The 23,533-nt window shown below is 37.7% G+C and overlaps 2 protein-coding genes across 3 annotated transcripts in view; one reads left to right on the top strand and one right to left on the bottom strand.

Annotated features, from left to right (window-relative positions):
* LOC139947862 (uncharacterized) overlaps positions 1 to 16,113 on the top strand; it is a 71,262-nt gene extending 55,149 nt beyond the window's left edge. For both annotated transcript variants that reach the window (XM_071945684.1, XM_071945682.1), the window contains 11 exons: positions 970 to 1,033; positions 1,870 to 2,004; positions 3,243 to 3,910; positions 4,862 to 5,213; positions 6,213 to 6,319; positions 6,794 to 7,111; positions 8,431 to 8,547; positions 9,304 to 9,527; positions 10,527 to 10,761; positions 11,138 to 11,184; positions 12,654 to 16,113. In XM_071945684.1, the coding sequence (XP_071801785.1) occupies positions 970 to 1,033; positions 1,870 to 2,004; positions 3,243 to 3,910; positions 4,862 to 5,213; positions 6,213 to 6,319; positions 6,794 to 7,111; positions 8,431 to 8,547; positions 9,304 to 9,527; positions 10,527 to 10,761; positions 11,138 to 11,184; positions 12,654 to 12,683 (2,297 nt within the window). In that variant the 3' untranslated portion in view covers positions 12,684 to 16,113. The remainder of the gene's footprint in view (positions 1 to 969; positions 1,034 to 1,869; positions 2,005 to 3,242; positions 3,911 to 4,861; positions 5,214 to 6,212; positions 6,320 to 6,793; positions 7,112 to 8,430; positions 8,548 to 9,303; positions 9,528 to 10,526; positions 10,762 to 11,137; positions 11,185 to 12,653) is intronic.
* Positions 16,114 to 17,935: 1,822 nt separating this feature from the next.
* LOC139947863 (uncharacterized) lies at positions 17,936 to 22,066 on the bottom strand. Its single transcript, XM_071945685.1, has 2 exons — positions 22,002 to 22,066; positions 17,936 to 20,540 (listed from the first exon to the last, which is right to left on the bottom strand). Exon 2 carries the CDS (start codon positions 20,505 to 20,507, stop codon positions 19,566 to 19,568), a length of 942 nt encoding a protein of 313 aa, XP_071801786.1. The 5' UTR covers positions 20,508 to 20,540; positions 22,002 to 22,066; the 3' UTR covers positions 17,936 to 19,565.
* Between the last annotated feature and the right edge of the window lie 1,467 nt (positions 22,067 to 23,533).

Here is a 23,533-nt window from a genome sequence, read left to right as displayed (position 1 = left end):
TTTATGTAACTCATATGATGGAATCATACATGTGCCATATTTTTCAAATTACACAAAACTGAAAAAGCAAGCATGAAGTTATAGCTCACCATGCGTCATGCTTTAGTGTATCGAACTCAAGTTCTGGTGGGTTATTCATCGCACTGTGGGTACAAATCCTGGTCATAATACTTTTGTCCTAAAGAAACGTGCTTTACTCAACTTGCTTCTCTTCACAAAGGGGTAGTTGATATTGTGTTTGAAAAAGTCTTGGAGCGCCACGTCAGCCCTGGATTACAGGAATATTAGAGTTGAAACCAACGGTTCTTTTCAGAACCATCGCAACTCATTAGAGATAGTCATTACATGGTGTTACCGCAAACCTTTCCATATCGTATTTCCACCATGCAAAGTTTCAAATCCTACTTAGGAATGTTATTGGCCCAATGACCTAGGGTGGATTTCACAAAGAGTTAGGACTAGTCTTATCTCGAGTTAGGACCAGTTAATCGTCCTAACTTAGGACTATCCATGCAATTTCTATATCTCCTAGGATGAGTCCTAAGTTAGGACTAGTCCTAACTCTTTGTGAAATCGACCCCAGGGCACTAATGTAAACTCATTGACACACCACGTCCTATAAACTAGTTTTAACTGTTATTCCAGATAACCTTTTCAAAAATAATTGAGACTGATTACTGATTATGTTGTGGTTTTTGACTTGAAGCTTTCTGTCCATCCCATTCTTACTGTATACCTTGCTTGTTACATATTACACCATACATTTCATTCTTCTTCCTCCATGATTACATGTAGTTGTTTCATCTCAGGCCTTGCTCTTTAGCTTTTTGTTAAGTAGCTTTTTGATAAGTTAACACCTGGGTGGAGAGAAGCAATTTGCTCAAGTGTCATGACCGGGACTCAAACCCTTATTTCATGTTGTGTGAGATCTGATTCACTTGATGAGATATCTTTATTGTTTCTTTGCAGAGCCATCTCATGCTTCCAAGGTGTCCTTTGTTGATCTGAATACAAGACCACTGTATTTAGAAAGGTAATGTAGGAAAGAAAGGTCTTTATGACATGCATGAGAATACAGTGAGTCTGCTTCTCAACTGATTTCATCCGTTTTCTGTCATTATTAGTGTCATTAAAGACATCGGACACTATTGGTAATTGTCAAAGACCAGTCTTCTCACTTGGTGTATCTCAACTTATGCATAACATAACAAACCTGTGAAAATTTGAGCTCAATTGGTCGTCGAAGTTGCGGAATAACAATGAAAGAAAAAGCACCCTTGTCAAACGAAGTTGTGTGCTTTCAGATGCTTGATTTTGAGACCTCAAATTCTAAATCTGAGGTCTCGAAATCAAATACGTGGAAAATTACTTCTTTCTCGAAAACTAGGTTACTTCAGGGGGAGCCGTTTCTCACAATATCAACCTCTCCCCATTACTCATTACCATGTAAGGTTTTATGCTATTTTGAGTAATTACCAATAGTGTCCACTGCCTTTAAAAACTTTAAAGCACTGAAGAATTGTTTGTGTGGTTGACCAAATTCTCTAACCCACACTCTGTTGATCAGAAACACCAGACCTTGAGCCTATGTGTTCTTATCCACTCTATCCACTCTAATAGACAGATACACAACCTATGCAGTTCAATGGCTCCTAGTTGGTCAACTTGTTGGCCAAATAATGTGGAAAGTAAAATGCCTTGGTTTTTCGATGTATTGTCTCATATAATAAAAACAATAATAGTAATGAACATTTATCAACCGCCCATGAAACATGCTCCTCGGCACTGGACAATTTAAAAAAAAAAAAAAAAAAAAACTCATACAGTTTTGAAAACCTTCAATATGTATTGATTGTTTCTATTTACCAGTTTGGAAGCAAAGGATAAGGACATATCTCGTCTGAAGCGAGAAATGAAAGAACGAAAGCAATTGAACCATAAACTACGAGAGCTTATTACCGAGAATCAAAGAGTAGCTGATGAGACCAGACAAGATCTGGAAAGGTTAGTGAAAGGCATTGATACTTCATATATTCAAGCTACATGTACTATGCTGTTTGTTGAAGAAGCCCGGTTCATACTTCCTGCGATTGCAAATACATTGTATGAAGTGAATTCTGACGAATGTTTTGCAGGAGTTGAACACAGTTCAACTGTCGCCAATTTTTCTTTGTGAGTCTGTGATGTCAAAATTCATATCGCATTCGCAGGAAGTATGAACCAAGCTTTAGGGTTTTAGACATATTAGATAATCTTAGGACAACAACAGGCTACATGTACGACTTCATGAGTTCAAACTCAATTTGTCTATTGCTATTGTATTTGGGTTTTTTATGTGGTTATAGAGTTTCATTACACTAGGGGTTTCTTTTTACTTTATTGAGAACATGGGGCATTAGAAGTAACTATTTTTAATTATTTTTGTATGAATGAAAATAAAAACGGACAAACTTTATAATTTTTAATTTATTTTCAGGAGCTCTGAGCTCCTTACCTCACAGCACTGATCACTGCTTACCAGCCTAATCACTTACTCTGTTCCAGGATTCTCACAAAAACATAAACCAGATACTCTTCATGTTCCAAAGGTTATTATGCAGCTGCTCCAAACCTTTTTGGGGCAATCTTACTTATCAAAAAGTCATGCCATTTTTCTTCACCTACTGACATCACTTTTTCCAGATTAATTGTGCTTAGACTATTTATTTCATTCTCATTCCTTTTGCATTGTTGATGGTTGTATTATTAATTTGTTGTAAAGCGTTGTGACAACCTTTTGTCTCTCTGTAAGAATGCTATGTAAGTGCTTGGATTATTATCTTTAGTAGTATTAATTATTTTGTTTTACTAAACTAATGGATATACAAAGAACTGGAACTGACATATTATTACAACTACATTTACATTTGATAGATGGAAATAAAGGATACGGGGATAAAGGATACTAATTTTGGTTTTACCCATATACACCGATGTGTGATAGCACTCTTTACTCAATACTTGCCCAAGCTCTGTGAACAAAAATCACAGGCATATTACTCGGGTTGGATTCAAACCCACAACCTTTGCAATTCTAGAGCAGTGTCATACCAACTAATGTAGCTAGAGGCAGTTTGAATCCTATATTTTAGCAGCAGGTACCGGCCGAGTAATAATGCCTGTAATTTGTTTCACAGAGCTCGGGAAAGTACATAAATATTGCCAAATTTTACAAAATAATCTGAATTGTTTGACTTGGACAGAATGTCTGGAGAGGTTGAAGAGAAGAATCAGAAGATTGCTGAGCTTCACGGCCAGTTACGTGAATCCATCAAGACTTCTAAGAGGAGAGCGCCATCTACTGACAGCCATGTTCAACCCAATGCACCCAATGCTAGCAGGGATCAGCAACTAGGGCTGTTTGAGGATGATGAGGAAGACTTCCCTGACTCTGGATTAACCACTAATCCCAGAGAGTCCCAGATGAGACAATCTGATTGGATGAATGATAGAGGATCTGCGGTTGGTCAATCAGGACCTATGACTTCCACCATGAAACCTTCCTCAGTGACGCATCCCATCACAGCGTCTACACAAACCTACCCTCTCACGTCAAGCCGTCCGAATGGTGGTAGTGGCCAGGAGAATACTGCAGCGGAACTTACTCATGTTCGATCCAAGCTAAGAGACACTGACAGACTCAACTCGGCACTCCGAGCTGAACTAGATATCTACAAATCAGTATTGGGCGATGGGGGTATACCAAGCAGCAAGGCACAAGGAGATGGTAAACAAGACCCTAATGATGTACTTAAAGAGTATTTGGAGGAGCTGCGAGAATTACGGAAGAGATTGGAGGAATCGATCCGAGTGAATGATAGATTGAGACAGAAGCTGGAAGAAAAGCTTGCAAGTATGGGACAGGAGTCAGGTAAAGCTTACCTTGGCTGATAGCCATCATTTAGCAATTATAAGGCATTGAAAATTTAGTTTGGTTTTACTCTTACACCGATGTGTGTTAGCTTTGTATACTCAGTACTTTTCTGAGTTCTGTGGAAAAAAAATCAAAAAGCATATACATGGGTGGGATTCAAACCCACAATCTTTGCAATTCTAGAGCAGTGTCTTACCAACTAGACCACCAAAATTGCCCGGTAGCTAGAGGTGGTTTGAATCCTATGTTACGGCAGCGGGTACCACAACAACAACAAATGACACAAATTAAAATGTTGTTGTTCTGTACCATGCATGTTGTCATCAAAGGTTGAGTACATAGTGTTTGTGACTACACTATTACTTAAGCACAAAAGCTAAAGACCATTTGAAGTGTTTCCCTTCATTTTATTGTACAGTTTGGAAATACAAAAATATTATGTTCAATGAGGGTTGAATCTTGTAGGAGTGTGTGCTGATAGTGAGTAATCCTTATAGGAACAAGGACTGTCCCAATTGCTGAGGAACACAGAAAAACAGGAACCCCAATTTTCAGAGGAGAAATGTACTTAAAAAATAGTTAATGGACTGACGTTTCTACCCCAGCAGAGTCTTTCTCAAAGGCTAAAAATTAAGAGCATAATTACAACCAATAGTCCCTAAAAAAACCCACAAAAATCAACAGCGGTCTGAATCAGACACCATCTAATATAAAAGCTGATGTAACGTGAGGGTGCTATTTTAAGTCTGAAGTCCGTGGTCAGCTTTTGCAGGTCTAAGTCAACCCAAATCCTGGATCCTGCTGGTAGCCTGTGCAGCTCGACCATCTCCACTTGCACCTCTTACCATGTATTCCTTTAATCAAATTTTAAGTTTTGAGGGTTACATGTTTGTATCTACTTTAAATAATATTTCCAAGCCTTTTATATTGTTCTTGATTAAATTGCAGAAGGTGTAACATTCATCCATCTTCAAGAGACCAATATAGAATTGACTGAAGTAAACAACTCCATGAAAACAACACTATCTGAGAAGGAGCGTACCATCAAGGACTTGAGGGGTGAACTACAGCACTCTAAGTTATTAAAGTCTGAGCTCAACCAGAAGGACTGTACCATTCAAGATTTGAGGGATAAACTACAGAAGTATTATTCTTCACAATCTGACAAGGATCATACCATTAAGGGTTTAAGGGATGAACTACAGCAAATTCATTCCTCAAAAGTGGAATTTATTGAAATGGAACGCACCATTTCCAATCTTAAGGATGATCTTAAAGTGGCAAGAAAAGATGTACAAAGGTAAGTAGAAAACCTCATGCTATTTATCTGACATTCTAGTAACTAAGAGTGGTTTGCGGTAACATCATGTGAATGCAACGTTGAGTCGTTAACCACCGGTTCTTTTCAGAACCAACACTACTGAAAAAGAGAGATTCACATGGTGTTATACCGCAAACCTTTCTTCCACCATGCAAGTATCAAATCCTACAGACATTCTAGTACTTTAATAGCAGGGTGTTCCACACTTGACCAAGCATTGTGTGTTTTATAACCAAAAACATCAACTCAGTACCCAGTCCTCCCTCTATTTTTTCACCAAAGTGCCAACATCGTCATAAACTAGGGCTCAAGCGTGTGTGAAACGGTTTTGTTCATGTCTGACTTGTCTAGTGGTAGTTCTTTTCAGGCTTGTGTCATACAAATACGACATTGGTTAGAAGTTTCAGAATTTGCTTCAAATTTACTTCCAAAATCATATAATATCACTAAAGATAAGAAGGATCAGAACCTTTACCGTGCAGTTCACTACCTCCATGGTTAACTTAACAGCACAGATTGTTCCTTGTCACAGAAGATGTGGTACACTAGACCATACATGTCTCGCGTCTGTTCAAACATTTTTGGGAGCACTTTGGTCCCCCGCACATTGCTTTAACACATGTAGGAAACAAACTAATGACAATGTTCTGTGAAAACTCTTTAGCTTTAATGGTTCAAAGAATACAAAGACATACTTGGGTTTTTTTTTGTCTCTGCTTTTGTTCCTGGTGGTTGTTTTTTGGGGGTTTGTTCTTTCATGTTTGTATCTCCCTTGTTCTGTGTATTTATTTTTCTACAGGGCCTCAACGGAGAACAACATTTTTTTACACTGATGGGTCTACCATTTTAAATAATAATTAATAATAATAATATTCAAAACCTATTAAGACAATCATTTGATCAGACAGACCATCATTTATATGAAATGAATTTTGAAGTTGATACTAACTATAGCAACTACATGTATGTGTTAAACAGGTACAAAGCTGAAAGCCATCGTCTGAGAGATCAGATTGAAGAAAACACACACCTAGCTGAATCACTTCGATTTGAACTAAGTGTTTATGAGCACATCCATACCAAAGGTAGGTACAACCTTCAGCCAGGAGTGTAGGACACAGCATTAACCCTTTCAATACCACATTGTTTATTGCACATGCTAGGCAGTGAACACTATTGGTAATTGTCAAAGACCAGTTTTCCCACTTGGTGTATTTCAACATGTGCATAAAATAACAACCTGTGAAAATTTGAACTCAATTGGTCGTCAACGTTTTGAGATAATAATGGAAGAAAAAAACACCCTTGTCACACAAGTCGTGTGCTTTCAGATTTTGAGACCACATAATCTAATTCAGAGGTCTCAAAATCAAATTCAAATGTTTTAGTGAGAAATTACTTCTTTCTCAAAAACTACGCTACTTCAGAGGGAGCTGTTTCTCACAATGTTTTACACTATCAACAGCTCTCCATTACTCGTTACCAAGTAAGTTTTTATGCTAATAATTATTTTGAGTAATTACTGATAGTGTCCACTGCCTTTAATTGAATTGTTTCAGATTCTCAGGTGAGTCCACGTGGTTCAGGAGGAGCCAGTCCACGTCTCCCCTCAGTCAGAGATCCCGGTACCGGACTTGACTTATCTGAGCTCCTCAAAGAAATGAGACATCTTCGTATCCAGCTTGAGCGCAGCATCGACACTAACAATGCACTGAGACTCAAACTAGAGGAGATGATGAAGACTACTGGTCAAGGAGTCAAGTCACCACAAGAGAGCCACAGGACTTCCGTGACTACTGTCACCATGACAACAGCTTCAGAGAGGGATAGAGTTGGTAAGGCTGCCAGGAGTTTTACCCCTCGTCAACTGTTTGAAGGTAATACCTTGTTGCTTGTTTTTATTCTACATTTTATAGTGCTTTTTGCATTGTATTTAACCGGAATCTCTCTTTTACTGAATTTGTATTTTTTAATGCACATTAATTTTGTGCTTTTATAGTTTTAACTGCTTGTCTATATTTTTATACTGTATGCCCTGTTATAATAATGTCCATCTGTAATATCTCTTCTTAAATTGTGGCATCAGGAGATTAACCTCGATAGTAATTTAGTTTACTTTTTAAAAATCCATCAGGGGTGCTTTTTGTTTTTCTGCTTTTATATTGTAGGGCCTATGTACATGTATTTGTTTTCTTTACCGTTCTTATTGTCTGTACTTGCATTTTTACCTGTCAAATTAATAAATAAATGAATGAATGAACAATAAATTAAAAGTGCTAATTTCTGAGTGGTTGGACCAAAATATTTAGATTTAGATTTTAAAGGGAAGGTTTACGTTTGGTAATCACTCTTCAAATTAATGACAATACAAACTTACTTGACTAGAAGTACAGCAGCTATCTATATTATAAAGCATTTTGAGAATCAATACACTTTGAAGGAATGTGGTTATGGAAAAAGATATCCGTTTTTATGCCCCAAAATTTGAATTCGAGAAAAGTTATATGTTTCTCAGATTTTGTATTCCAATTACAAATTAGTCTTCCTGTGTGGAAATTAAATGTTGTCCATGTTAGTTCTATTGTACATGTATCTACATTAAAACAATTGAATGGTTCCAAAAACCAATGTTAAGCTTCTATAAGAATGTTACAAGCTTTCAATCATTTAAGGTATTGCACAAAACAATCTGCCAATGATAGGCCTAAGTGGTAGTTATTTAAAAGCTGGAAATGAATTATTGTCAGAATCCCCGGACATTAAATCACATCGATCCGCCATGTACATAAATTTTACATATTTGTTGTGCGTTGTCTGTAGCATATACATGTATACAAGTTTTTGTATGTTTTAGTTTGTCAAAATTCGTTCAGAAAACAAAAAGTAGATTTTGTTGCAGCTTTTGTTTCATGAGCTACCACAGTACATATAATTCTCCAATAATTTGTACTTTTCCAGGCCTGTATGCTTTGTTTTTGAAGACCTGATAAAGGGCACCCTACAATGTATGAGGAAATTGTAAATTTCTACTTTCACTTTTCCAGGGTACCAGGGGAGATGAAGGCAATTGCCTTCCTTGCCTCCGTGAAGTATCAAGCCTGCACTTCATTATTTGATATTACATGTACATGTATTAAGGTCACAGTCTGGTTTTCTTCTGAATGCTAAATGGTAATAATTCTGGTTTGCATTTCAGATGGTGTTCTCAGACATGATGTAGCCTGTCAAACAACCCTGTCTGGTCGTCAGGCTACATCCTACATGTGTACGGTTGATGGTATGCTGCAAGATGAAGAGTACTATGATATACCAGGTATGGAGTTGCTATGGCAGTGCATATGATGACAAATGGGGTGCAAAATTAGAGAAATTGACTTTCTCCTGAAAACAAGCAGAGTGTACTGTTCGAAACATTGGGACCATTCCGGCTCTTTTTACAGCCAATACTCCCATAAAAGGGATTTAATACACGGTTTTACCCGCAAGTTTACTATTTATTAATGGTTCATTCAAATTTTAATTTGTTTTTCTTTTCCACTCCACTGCACTATGTATTTATATTTCCATATTCTTATTGTTCACACTCTTGTTTGGACTTGGAAATAAAGCTCAATTAAAAAAAACTATTGGTATAATAACTATTGGTATAACTATCACGCAACCATCCCGCTACTCCCTTCGCTCCTCTCAAGGCATCATGCTGAACCACTCATCTCCCAAGATGCTACCCACCCTTGGTGATAGAGCCTTCACTACTGCCGCTCCCAAACTGTGGAATAAACTACCAATATCTCCTTGTAATCAACAATCTGTCAATATGTTCAAAACACTGCTCAAAACTCACCTGTTCTGTTAACAATTTCTCTGTCAAGCGCATTTGAACATGTATATGGAAAATGCGCTATATAAATACATTATTATTATTAACCACAACCCCAATGTGTACTTTGTGGTTTTCAAATGCATTTCTCCTTGACTCTATTATTACTTGTATGACAAATCAACGCTAAATTGTCTTGGATGAGAATGAGACTAGTTATTGTATGTGTATTTCATGTATTTGCTGCAGGAGTGACACCTCTTAGAAACGCTGCTGGGATGTCTTCAGTAACCAAGACAACCTATGAATCAAGAAGCAGTAATCCAGATCTACATGATGGATGTGAAGGAGATAAACATGCTATTGCTGATGTAGCTACTTATGAAACATTGAAACATAATCTACATGAAGCAAGGATTCACATGAATGTCATTGATACCAAGTTGTCTGAGATGATCCGATTACACCCAGAGGTAAGGGCATGGTGGAATAAATTTTGTTCGATTAGCTTCCCCGGGTTGACCCCGATCTGCCCCGGATATGTTTGAATAGCTTTGACGTCATTCCAGGGGCTCACCCTGGTCAGCCCCAGGTGCCCTGCTTGTGGAATGGGTCTCTTGGGGCTGGCCCCAAGTGCTTGATGTCACCACGATAGGGCGAGTGATCGTTTGTCATGGTTAGTTGACAGGGAGAGCACCGCGGGGTCGACACAGGGAAGCTATTCCATAATTATACTATTGCTAAAGACTTTTAATGCGTGCATATCCACCCTGCTGGATGTTCAAGGCACAGTAAAACCAAAAACAAAACGAAAGGAAAAAGACACAATTAGTCCTTGAAAACCTGTGACATAAGATAAGTTTTGAGTAGAGATTTGAATTTTGTGGTACAGAGACAAGATCTAAGTTTAAGTGGTAGAGAGTTCCAGATGCGTGGCACAGCTGAAGAAAAGAATTTGTAATTCTGTAATTTTGTTAAGTATTTTTAATGTTATGAGCGTGCTAGACAAAGCAAATTTCAGTATTTCTTTGTATGGACAATAATCAAAAACAAAACAGAATTGAATTGAAATTGAGTACTAATAATTACAAATTCTTATATAGTGCATTTCACAATAACCGTCTCAATGCCCTTTACATTAGTTCCTCAGCCTGGTTATTGGGCCAATAACAATCCTTTAATCTTTCTCAGCTCACTGGTGAGTATACAGCCGGTGCTGCGAGTTACCGCCCTCCAAGCAAATCATTCACAGTATCAACCTCTACCCTCACAAGAACTCACTTATACCCCTGGGTGAAGAGAAGCAATTATAGTAAAGTTTCTTGCTCAAGGACACAAGTGTCATGACCGGGATTCGAACCCGCACTCCGGTGACTTAACCACCAGAACTTGAATCTGATGCTCTTAATAACCACTCGGCCATGACACTCTACTTCGGTTTGATATAGCAACTTTCCCCTTTGATCTTTCAGTCATCCAAGGATGTACTTAATCTGTCTGATGAAGTACATAAGCTAAAGACTCATCTAGATGAGTGTAATCATCAGCTAGCACGCTTCTGGAAAGGTCGATTACCTCAGGGGGATCAGGTAGCAAGATTGAGGAGACGGCTGAAGGAACAGGATACTCTAATGAAGGAGGCCCTCCAGAGACTGACTTCGACCAATCGGCTGAAAGAAGACATGGAGCTGGCTCTGATACAGCAATGTAAGTAACTGGGTCCAATTGCATAGAGATACTTAAGCAGCAAATAATGCTTAACAAATGTCTGCTTAGCATAAATGAGCAGGATACCAGTCACAAATTGTACATGTGGAATTTTAATTTTGCTGGTATCCTTATTCTGCTCTTTGCTGCTTTTTATGCTTCACGTCTCTATCTTTTGGGCTTTGGTTTGGTGTGACCCCATTTGTATATTATTTGTATCATATTTACATATTTCTTTTTTAGTTCCCTGGGTCTGCCAATGTTTGACATGGTGTAGTTTGATGATCTGTCTTCTTGTGTAGACATTTGTGAAAAAGGCTGTTTGTTTAATTAAAACTTTAAACTGTCTTAATAGAATTGTTCTTGTCCTTTACAGTGTCCCAGACACATCAGGTTTTGAGGCAGGCAAGAGGCAACCTGGAGGTAAGATAGTAAAAGTCTTGTTATATTGACTGTTCAACTAGTTGTGTAATGGCTGGGATAAGGACTGCCCACTCAAATTCAGCTTCGTGCTGAAAGATTTGTCCCAATATGTACTAAGTTTTTTGGGGGCTTTTTTACCGATAAAACATCACCCATTATTTACTATTTCCCCCAAAACATGAGCACCTTTAAATGTTCACATATAGGTTAATGGGTGTGTTTGTTGAAAACTGCATGATCAGAAATGCTATTCCCTTCCCAAAATCAATGCTACATGTACATCACTAAGTATATCATAAGGAGTTGCCAAAGAGGGGATTGGAAACTACTAAATCCGCAGTCAATTGCTTGCTGTAATGTGAGCTTCTCCAGCATTGAACGAAGGCATTGGACAATATTGGTAATTACTCAAAATAATTGTTAGCATAAAAACTTCCTTGGTAACAAGCAATGGAGAGCTGTTGATAGCATTTATAAACATTGTGAGAAACGGCTCCCTCTGAAGTAACATAGTTTTTGAGAAGAGGTAATTTCCCACTCAAATAATAAAATACTTCGGGCCTGGAGAAAGCCTTTTTAAGGCATCTGAAACAAGGGTGTTTTTTCTTTCATTATTCTCTTGCAGCTTCGATGGCCAATCGAGTCAAAATTTGCACAGATTTGTTAAATCATGCAAATATGTTGAGTACACCAAGTAAGAATACTGGTCTTTGACAATTACCAAAGGTGTCCAGCTGTCGATTTGACCAAACTCTTCCTTACTTCGGATTAAAGGCAGTGGACACTATTGGTAATTGTCAAAGACTAGCCTTCACAGTTGGTGTATCTCAACATATACATAAAATAACGAACCTGTGAAAATTTGAGCTCAATCACTCGTCGAATTTGTGAGATAATAATGAGATAATAAAAAACACCCTTGTCACACGAAGTTGTGTGCGTTTAGATGGTCGATTTCAAGACCTCAAGTTCAAAATCTGAGGTCTCGAAATCAAATTCGTGGAAAATTACTTCTTTCTCGAAAACTATGGCACTTCAGAGGGAGCTGTTTCTCACAATGTTTTATACCATCAACCTCTCCCCATTACATGTCACCAAGTGCGGTTTTATGCCAATAAATTTTTTGAGTAATTACCAATAGTGTCCACTGCCTTTAATCCCAGGACCCTTAGGACGAGTTCAGTTCCGTATCCAAAGACGATAGGATGGGTTACTCGTCCTAACTCGAGATAGAAGTAATCCTATCGTTTCGTGAAATCGGCTGCAGTGCCTTTACAGCTAAACTAGGTCCACTTTAGATTATAAAATTGTGAGATTGACTTATACCTGAGATTCCACTGATAGTTGAGGTGCTAAGTTGAGGTGCTAAGTTGAGGTGCTAAGTTGAGGTGCTAAGTTGAGGTGCTAAGTTGAGGTGCTAACATGAGGTGCTAACATGAGATGGATTGTTTGTTACCTTGTTCATACAGGCTCAGACTGGTAGTGCATCAATCCCATGAAGATGGAGTTGAAGAATGTTGCTTGACAGCTGGTCATTTATGAGTGGACGTCAATGAGTTAACATCAACATGTATATATTAATAGCAGACAATCTATAGTGTTTGGACATGAACATATCAACACTAAAAAGTGAACATCAATGAGTGGATTATTGGGGCTGAATTCTTTGTACATCCTTTATTTCTCTAATACAAAAGCGCTTCCATTGTAAATGACCGTCTGTGTGGGTTGATTTCTGCTACAGCTTAGACAGAGATTTTGCTTAGACTTAGAGATTCTAACATGTGATTATTCTACATGTCTTGAAATGCTGAGATTAATGTGTGAGTGTTGATATAGGGCCTAACAACTTGGCTGTGGTCAATAACTGGCATCCAAGCTGGCTGTGTGTGTGTGTCAAAACAGTGACGTACAATCTTCGCTCCTGAATTGCTTGCCTCTGTATACAAAAGTTTATTTTAAAGTTTTTAATGAATTATTTCAAGTTTATGGTTGGATGTATTTTTTTAACGTGATGTGGACTAACATGTACATGTATACCACTGGTCTTGTCACATAATGATGCATTGTATAAATACACATGTACAATGTCGGTTGGCTTTCACAATAACAGTACTTGAATAGCATTGACCAGTATTTGATTCTGTTCTTAGATGGCTGGGTAAACATACATTTACATGGGTAAACGGCTACATGAAAGTTACTGCAAATCAAAATTCCAAATAATTGTATCAATAGTTTTGGTTGACTGTGTAAACGTCGTAATGAACCCAAGCATTCAAACACTGATTGTAACAATTGTACATTCCATTCAATATGAAAGTATGAAAATACAAAAGGTAGTAGTATTGAAATAAACTACATGTAGTGCGTGGTCCAACGATATGTAGGCCCATGGAATCGCTATGCGTTTTTTAAATTTTTTAATATAATTATAGGGTCCAATAAAAGCAGAATTCATTGATGAGTAGCGAATAAAATTGGGCTCTGATGTATTTCCAAACATTAATAGTAGATTGACCATAGTAATCACTCAGTTATATCTATTTTATGGAAATTAATATATATTACAGAACTGTTAAGATAGTGTGCTGTTCTAATGTCAAATTCACCACTTAGAAATATTGAATATAAATTAATTTGTGCCAAATTCAAATGCTAGAGAATGAAACGTAGGGTTAAAAGTTGATTTTTGTAGTATTAAATCATTGTGCAATAGTGATGTAAACATGAGTTCCCATGACAACATGAATCTAAACATGCCATTTCCTGCTGTGAGTGTGATTGTTTGGGTTTTTAGAAATTTTACTTTTTAATTTATTTTTATTTTGGGGAAGCTAAGGGTCCAAGTATTCTGACCAAATCTTTGTGTAAATTAGGGACGATTCAGTCCTAGATGTTATGGATATTATGTCAAACTTCATTGACACTTATGTGTAAAACACATTATCTGTAAGTTGTATCAGGGTTTAAGAAGGAACTTTGGGCACCAGGCAAAATAGTTTTAAAAATAATGAAGTCAGACTAAGAATTTAAGCATGTACATTTTGACTAAAGTCTAAGATATAAAATGTAAGATGTTATAAAAATGTTTAGGAAATAATGTGATAGCTTTGAAACTTTTGACATTCCAGAGACACTTGTTACTTTTTTTCAGATAATCAGTAATTGTCAAGACACTATACGTTTAGTATTGTTGCTTTAACACAATGTAGCAGTCACAGCTTAAAAAGAAATGCTTACTTAAGTTCAGGTTTTGTTGATTTATTGTTTGTTTGAGGTGGACTTGTTAATTTGTAAATATTTTGTGCTTTGTTTGAGAGATTGTCCCAGAGACATATCCAATTCTCTGGAGAACATTCAATGTTTAAAGGCAGTGGACACTTTTGGTAAATACTCAAAATAATTATTAGCATAAAACCTTACTTGGTAACGAGTAATGGGGAGAGGTTGATAGTATAAAACCTTGTGAGAAACGGCTCCCTCTGAAGTAACGTAATTTTCGAGAAAGAAGTAATTTTCCTCGAATTTGATTTTGAGACCTCAGATTTAGAATTTGAGGTCTCGAAATCAAGCATCTGAAAGCACACAAATTCGTCCAACAAGGGTGTTTTTTTCTTTCATTATTATCTCGCAACTTCGATGGCCGATTGAGCTCAAATTTTCACAGGTTTGTTATTTTACGCATATGTTGAGATACACCAAGTGAGAGGACTGGTCTTTGATAATTACCAATAGCGTCCAGTGTCTTTAAGTACAGGTTTTGTTGATCTATTGTTTGTTTGAGGTGGATTTGTTAATTTGTATATATTTTGAGCTTGGTTTGAGAGATTAACTCAGAGACATATCCAATTCTCTAGAGAACATTCAATGTTTAAGCCCTTGTGTACATTACATGCATTGTATAGCGCTATCACCAAAGTGCCTAAAAGCTTCACTCGGTTTTAATTGTAGACCTTTACCATGCTGCTACCATCTTGGTCATGTTCCCTGGTAATGAATGCTAGTATTCATTGCACAACATAGGATCCAGACTATTTTGTGTCTTCCAGCCTCGGTTTGGTTACCTTGATTTGGATTGGAGTAAAACCAAGATGGCCGCACCATGATGAATTGTGTTAAAGGAGATCACTATAATTATAGTAGGAGTGAAATGTTTGCACATGTACTTAATTGATTGCTGAATTAAAAGTAATTAACACCCATGCCAGGTTTATTACACATAGGAATATCAAGCGACTGTACATTCCATACTTCCTGGTGCTTCAATTTTTTACAATTTGTTTTTTATTCAATTTTTTTTTAGATAGTTTACTTTATCTTGTTTTTAAGGTACCCACATAGGTTACTATGAAATAATTTTTAGTCAAGTATTCACTTAGTATTTGCAGCTGTAATTCATGATAATTGTAAAGTTAAATGTGGATAAACTAAGATTGGATTTCTTATGAATGCACTGTTTTAGTTGAATGAAGGAAATGATTGTTCTTGCCATTAGTAATTTAGCGGATTGTGATCAGACACTCTTGACTGGCATGCCATTTTATGTTGAACTATATAGAATGACAAATATTCTGTTAGTTTTAATGTTTTATAACACCCCCCTCCCCCCCAAAAAAAATACAAAATGTTTCTTTTTGTATTTTTTTTTCCCCAGTGTATACAACGTTAGTTTATTACGTGTATTAACTTAATTTTGTTTAGGTTTAACAAAGAAAAAAAGAACAGAGATTGGCAAAATAGGGAGACCATCAACATTGGGGCTAGATGGCATCAGTTGGTAGAGCGCACGCCTGTTAATCAGGAGGCTGTAGGTTCAAATCCCGCTCTTGTCTACTTTCTTTGTTCAACCTCCCCAAAATTTAAAATTTACCCGGTCAGTTTCCCTTTGTGGTTTAGTACCTGAAACTTAATTTTGTAAGTATTACTTTCCTTGTAGTACTTTATTCAGACCAATTAGTTAAATAATTGCAATTTATCCTCTTTCAAGTGGCATGATAGAAGCTGTCAATCAAAACTATGTTCACATTTATAGATCAGGGGTTCATTGTACAATGTAAACATTATGTACACATTTGTTTATGGAATGGCTTGTCCCGAGGGAATAAAGCTGCAAACAATTAGCTGAATTGAACTAAGACTAGCCGCATCCACAGTGAAGATAGATTGAGGAACTCACTCAATTCATGTATTTCCAGATAAAGACCGGTTCATACTTCCTTGAATGCGATACGAATTTTGAAGTCACAAATTTGCAACAAATAATTTGCAGCAGTTGAAATGTGCTCTACTCCTGCGAAACAGGAAGTATGAACCGGGCTAAACTCTCATGTTGACCAACAGTCTTGTAAAAAATGTTGCTTTAACAGGTTTCATCTTCATGTATTAGTAAGTAATTAACATGTACCATTCTATACTGTAAGCAAAAAAAACAACTATGTGCATCATTGTTCTCCAACATGTGAAACAAGTTTGGTGCACCATCATGCTTTCTGTGGCACACACAACCCTAAAGAAGTCGCCGACTCACTGGCAAGCTTTACAATTTTCCCCCCTTTTGTTCAAGTTCATGCATTTCAAAGTTCAAATGCAAACTCTCAAACCTTTGCTCAAAGAAGCGAGGAGGAAGTGGGCATGAGGAACTACCTCAGAGTGCATCATTATGATCACAGAGCATGTACAATCAAATATTCCAGGGCCCTTAAGCCCCCTTGCCATGAAGGCTTTGCACTTGCATAGCCCCACCCCCATGAAACTTTACTTTTCAAAGTTTGAGAACACTAGTAGGTCCAATGCTGACCATTTGTACTTATTGATAACAAGTTTGGTCTATGGGTAAAGAGATTGATTGTTCAGGTCTGATTTCCTGTTGTACTTACAATGTAGCTTGGCAGATAATTTATACTAAATCAAACATTTATAGTTATCAAGCATTTTCTTTGTGCTTGGTGTCACTGGAACATAACATGTGGGTCCTAGCCACTCTTAATTTACCTGAAGAACATGTACATGTAAATGTAACATCTGAAAATAAACAGCCTAAATTGACTATTTCGTTTGTGTTTCAATGTTTATTATAGTGTCGAACCATACATATTTGTCTGTGCCAAGATCCATTAGGTAGGTAGGTATTAGTCTTGGTGAAAGAACTTCTTTGATTTGTCATAATTTTCCCCAGAAGAGGGCCATTATCTACGAACTGCTCTCACAACACGAGACCATTTGCGTTGTGAGAGCGGTTTGTGGGGAAAAATTGACAAGTCAAATAGAGGTCTTCAACCAAGACTAGGTACATTGTACATTTAGGTAGGTAGGTAGGTAGTCGTGCCTTTCAGATAACTTCACTGCACCTGAATCCATGAAATTTTTCTGAAAACTCAAGAACAAGATTTTTTATTCATTTCCCAACAATAAGAATTCGATGATAATCAGTCCTCTTTGTATGAACTTCACTTTGCTATGCAGTGATGGGATAATAATATTTTTAATAATAAATTTTTAAATAGCGCTTTAATCATAGCGCTTTAATCATTCCTTAAACAATCTCAGCTCCCTGGGGAGTATACAGCTGGGGCTGCGACTGCGACTTACCGCGCTCCAAGCTTATCATTCATAAACCACCTCTGGCCTCACAGGTACCCATTTTACCCCTGGGTGGAGAGAAGCTTATGGTTAAATGTCACAACCAGGATTGGAACCCACATCCCGATTTAACCATCAGAACTTGAGTCTATGCTCTTATCCGCTCAGCCATGACACCCCACAGATATACACAAACTAGAAACTAACTTCAAAGACAAAGTACAGTATTAGTGATGATCAATAGTACACAGAATGGACTTGCAATGAGGTCAATAGTGCATGTCTATTTCCCCAAGGGGATGGGATTTTGAGTGACAAAAAGAGGGAAATGGGTCCCTCTTCTGGTCACCCACAGGCCCGAGGGGGGATAGACGTGCACTAGTGACCAAACTATGCAGTCCATATGTGTTTTACAACACACATTGGTCTAAATATGAAATACGAAAATAAACTTTTCAGGGTTTTACTACTGTTTTAATTCAACAATTTACCCAACCATGAGCAAATAAAGACACTGGACACTATTGGTAATTGTCAAAGACCAGTCTTCCCACTTGGTGTATCTTAACATTTGCATAAAATAACGAACCTGTATTGGTCGTCGAAGTTGTGGGATATGAATGAAATAAAATAAAAACCTTTGTCACACGATCAGTGTTCTTTTAGATGCTTGATTTCGAGACCTCAATAATTCTGAGGTCTCAAAATCAAATTCGTGGAAAATTACTTCTTTCTCGAAAACTACGTTACTTCAGAGGGAGCTGTTTCTCACAATGTTTTATACTATCAACAGCTTCCCATTACTTGTTACCTAGTAAATTTTTATGCTAAACATTATTTTGAGTAATTACCAATAGTGTCCACTGCTTTTAAATCAAAATCGATTTAACAATGAAATAAACGCATTAGTTTCCCTGGCTTCAGTTTTAAGTTGCTGTTCATGGTTCACATCATGAGAGGACGTTGTACTGGGTCAAAAATTGTATTTGTGATCGTGTTTCAGCCAACCAGAGTACAGAACTAGCAAATTATTACATGTATTTCAATCTTTCTATAATACATCAATCCACCTGGTAAATATTTCCACCAGAAATAATATGGGTTTGTTTCACCTTCATCTTGGTTAATTTGCCTAGACATCAAGTAATCCTTGAAGGAAAGTAAGATTTACCCGATACCGAATCCAATATGAACACGGCTTTAAAAGGTTCACATGTACACGTTAACACCACAAAAATGATGCTTTTGGCATGTGCACATGTAGTTGGCACTATCCATCTGTCCACTATCTTTACCATAAGACTTTGGTTTTCACCCAAACCAGTTTTCTTCTGTCTATGTTGTCAACATTTTTGCAACTGCTATAAAATACATTATTAAGTTTTTAAAGGCTTGTATAATTATATATGATTGGCTATGAGATTTAACATTTACAGATCTGGTTTTGGGAATATGTACATATAGGAGTGCAATCAATCAATGCATACAAAACATAGAAATTTTAATGATTCAGAATTGCCAATTAATCTGGGCCCAATTTCTTCGCTGACCATTCTCCGCTAATCCGCTTACTGTGCAAGCGCTGATTTTCTGCGCTAGCAGTGTCCATGAAGAATGCCTAGTAGTTAAAAATGAGGCCTAGCAGAAGAGCACCTGAATACCCTGCTAACCCGTGAAATACACTTGAAGTAAGCACAGAATTCCTGCTTTGCTTAATATGCTAAGCAGAGCCATGAAATTTGATAATATTTAGGATAATATTTGTTCTGTATTGCCTCAATACTTTATACCACAATGATTCACTGTCCGCCAAACATCTTGCTCATAGCTTTGGCATATTTTGCATCTAGTTTTTTCATTCTCTCTTGTAGTAGCTGCCTCTGCACTTTAACTGGTTTGCTCGTTGGTTGTAAATGCAATGCATGGTCCAAATCTTGTTGAGATTGTTCATATTCTTGTAGTTCCATGTAGGCCATCCCTCGTCGAAACAGACCTTTCACATTATTGCTGTCTAGTGCCAAGGCCTTTGTACAGTGAATAACAGCGTGTTCATAGCATTTCATTTTGAGTTTACAAGCTGCAATATTCAAGAGACATGCACATTTCAAGGTATTGATTAAGACTGTGGATTCATCAGTTGTTTCCTCCATGTCCAATGGATCGATAGTTATCAAGTATCTCAAAGCACGAAGGTAGAACTTCTCAGCTTTTCCAAATATGCCGCAAGTAAAACAATTACTTCCTCTGGTTTTGAAATTGATGGCCCTGTCAACCTTGTCTTCAGTACTCATTTCAAAGATTTCTTTATCCCGTGTGAAGGAATTCAATGCTATTTCATATACTATAGGTTGCTTGATACTTGCAAAGTTGTCGTGTTTATTAGATTCTTGACTGTTTATTTTTGGCAGCGATGATTTGGTTTGCTGTGCAATCTTTATCTGGCATGTCTCACCAGGTAGCATCATCTCAACACATGTATCTATAAAATGAGACATTACTCCCTCGCCATCACCAAGCTTGATTGTTATTTCATCTCCCACTGGGTAACCAAGTAGTGCCTCATCGTCTGTAACTTCACCATCTGGCTTAGTGATGCAGACTACACACATAGCTCCTTCATTGGGTCGTACCAAGCCAGTACCAGGATGGAGGACTGTCTTAATGAAGGACTTATCTCTTGATACTTGAACATCTCCAGTAGCTCTTGGGTTTACTGATGTCATCTTGGTTGCTATACCCATTGCTACACATGAGGTTTACCCATAACTTCAACTCTGAGTTTCAAAGATACAAATAAAACAATAGTCATTGTTGGATGAGAAACTTTGTCAGTTTGTCAACAGAAACATGAGAAGCACTGAGCAGTTATTCTACTAAGTTTGAAGCCAAGTCTAAACGAAGACAAGTCTAGATGAAGGCAATCAAAGAGACAGAGACCTAAAGAGCGAACAAGTTGCTGTCATTGCACGCCTTCCTTGAAGGGTTTTGATACCTATTATAGAAAAATATCAAGTTTTTGGCCATGACATGAATCCCTACTCACTGTACATTAAAGGGACACTTGGATTGGACGAGTTGGTCTTTGAAAAGTGTTTGAAACCCGCTTGTTATGAAATTATGCATTGATTATATCGACAATTTATAAGTAGAATGTAATGACAACAGTTTTAAATGTCTTTCAAAGACCAACTCAACCGATCCAAGGCAGTATGTTCCTTTAAGATGTATGTAAAACTATCCTGTAGAGGTTTCAGTTTATTAGTCGTTATGTTGGTGAAAAAAACAAGTGAAAATCACCGAGCAAGTTTTCCAGGAGAATATTGTTCATGCTAATAAATAGTTGTGCGGCCGTCGGGAGGAGGGTTACGTTATCGCAACTAGCTAAGAAAAAACAAGTACTATTGCAAGGGAAGCTTTCTACTACATATATCATCTTGGCTCTTTTTGGCTGTATTCTGGTGGGTCAATGTATGTATTGACAATTCAAAAGAGTCAATACACATACCATGTATGTATTGACAATTCAAAAGAGGGCTATCGGAATATTCAAACATATGACGTTGCTCCAATGTAGAACATGCACTAGCACAGTGTAAATAGCGGACCGAGACTATCTCTCGCAACGAAAAACCAAAACTTTTAATTGTAAGAATAAGATTTCAACACACGATGAAGTGCAAGTGTCATTATTTCGTAAAAAGGTTTGGATAGATGATTTTTTGTTTTTTCCCATTTTTTTTTTTATTGTGAACAATTTTCCCGTTATCCTACTGAAAACCCATGAAACTAGCCCACCTTGTGACCTTGTGACCTTGTGTGGCCAAGGCTAGCTGAATCCTTGGAAAAGTTTCCGTATGGCGCCACCACCTTTTCATTCAAAATTAAATAATACAGTATCTAATTTACCTGATTGATATATCCCTTTTTGTAAAAAATACTAAAAAAGTGGTGGCGCCATGCGGAAAGTTATCCGAATCCTTAGCCTTAGCCTCACAAGTGGGGCTACTGTACCTCCATTCATGACAACATGATACGCGGCGTACAGCAGTACACACACCATGCATGACCACACTGTGCATTTTTAGAACTAAGCTGAGTAAAACAAGGTCACGAAAATGCCCTGCAAAGCAATAGTTTCATCTACAATAACTGAAATAATTTCAATGATAATGTGAACAATATCACCATTAACAAAATGTGATATTAAAATTCCCAGCAATAACAAAACGTTTTACCTTTTTATTCGGTGTTTTTACGGGGCCTAATTCTTTGGATCTCACCTTCCCTTCCCGACTTTATTGGCGGATTTGCACATATTGAGGGCGCACTTTAACTCACCCTGGCTCTGTGTCCGTTCCAAATTGCCACTGTCGTCCCCGCCAGTGCTTTTTAATCGGGAAATTTGTTTCTTCCAATTCAAGAAACCGGAGTCCTTTAAAAGAAATCAGGAAAACTGTTGCGGATGGCAAAAAAAAAACATGTAAACACATTGCGGGCATGCAGGGTACATAACATGGGTAAATAATTTGCTAATAAAAACCCTAGAAAAATGAAAACCCAAGAAAAATGTTTTTGGGCGCTATAGGGACGGTTTGGGTTCGATTTGGGGCTAGGGTTTGAGCTATTTCGGGTTTGAAGGCTCATGGGCTAGGGCTTGGGTGGATGGAGGCTATGCGTTCTTAGCTAAATTAGATAACTAATAATGGTTTGGGGTTGGGCTAGGGTTTGACTGACGGCTAGGGTCTTACAATTTTATTTTTACAAGGGATGAAAGAGGTTCACTGATAAAATTTGGCCGGCGTGGAAATTAGATAAATCATGTTTGTGAGTATCAAAACAGCGGTAATGCTGGAGGGGGGGGGGAGGGGGGGGAGGGGTGCAAGTGACCTACACCCTGTGGGCGCTTCCACGTGTGGGAGTGGGGGAGGCAAATTAAGGGGGTACTAAAAACACTTGTCTTTCTGCTCTTAACTGTCATAGGACTAACCGTTAAAACATACGGTGTTTTAGTTCAGTTCTTGTCAAAGACGGTCTTCTCACTTGGTGTATCTCAACTTATGCATAAAATAACAAACCTGTGAAAATTTGAACTCAATATTGGTCTTCGAAGTTGCGAGATAACTATGAAAGAAAAAACACACTTGTCACACCATAGAGCAAAGGAATGCTTAATTTCGAGAAGTCTAATTCTGAAGTCTTGAAATCAAACTCGTAGAAAATTACTTCTTTCTCGAAAACTACCTCACTTCAGAGGGAGCCGTTTCTCACAATGTTTTATCATAGAGCAAGGACCTTGTTTTTATATACTATCAACCCCTCCCCATCACTCGTTACCAAATAAGGTGTTATGCTATGTGTTTTCAGTAATTACCAAGGTGTCCATCTGCCTTGAAAATGTCAATTTTGTGTTCGTGTGGATGAATCTCACAGCCAGTTGGTTGGGGATGCAAACCTCAGTGCACCTACATCAATTTAGACCTAAGGGATCAAGTGGAGACGGCCAAACATATTGATATGTCTACACTGCAGGGTCCCTATTTTTATAGCAAGATGTGGAATGTTTGGTGATGCCGGTGCCTAGTGTACTTGCGAATCGTTCAAGTGATGTCAAGTTGAAGCCTACCCCCCCCCCCCCCCCGCTCATAGACCCAATGGAATCACTCACACAAATATTATTGAGTGAAGAGTGAGCAATCACCATCCTGCTGCTACTCTATACACATACCGGAGAGCGAGAATGTGCACCAGCCGCTGAGTCACACGTACA

The sequence above is a fragment of the Asterias amurensis genome, chromosome 15 (assembly GCF_032118995.1).
Source record: "Asterias amurensis chromosome 15, ASM3211899v1".
Taxonomy (NCBI): Eukaryota; Metazoa; Echinodermata; class Asteroidea; order Forcipulatida; family Asteriidae; genus Asterias; species Asterias amurensis.
The sequence above is the reverse complement of the archived record's forward strand: the minus strand, read 5'-3'. Positions and strand labels throughout refer to the sequence as shown.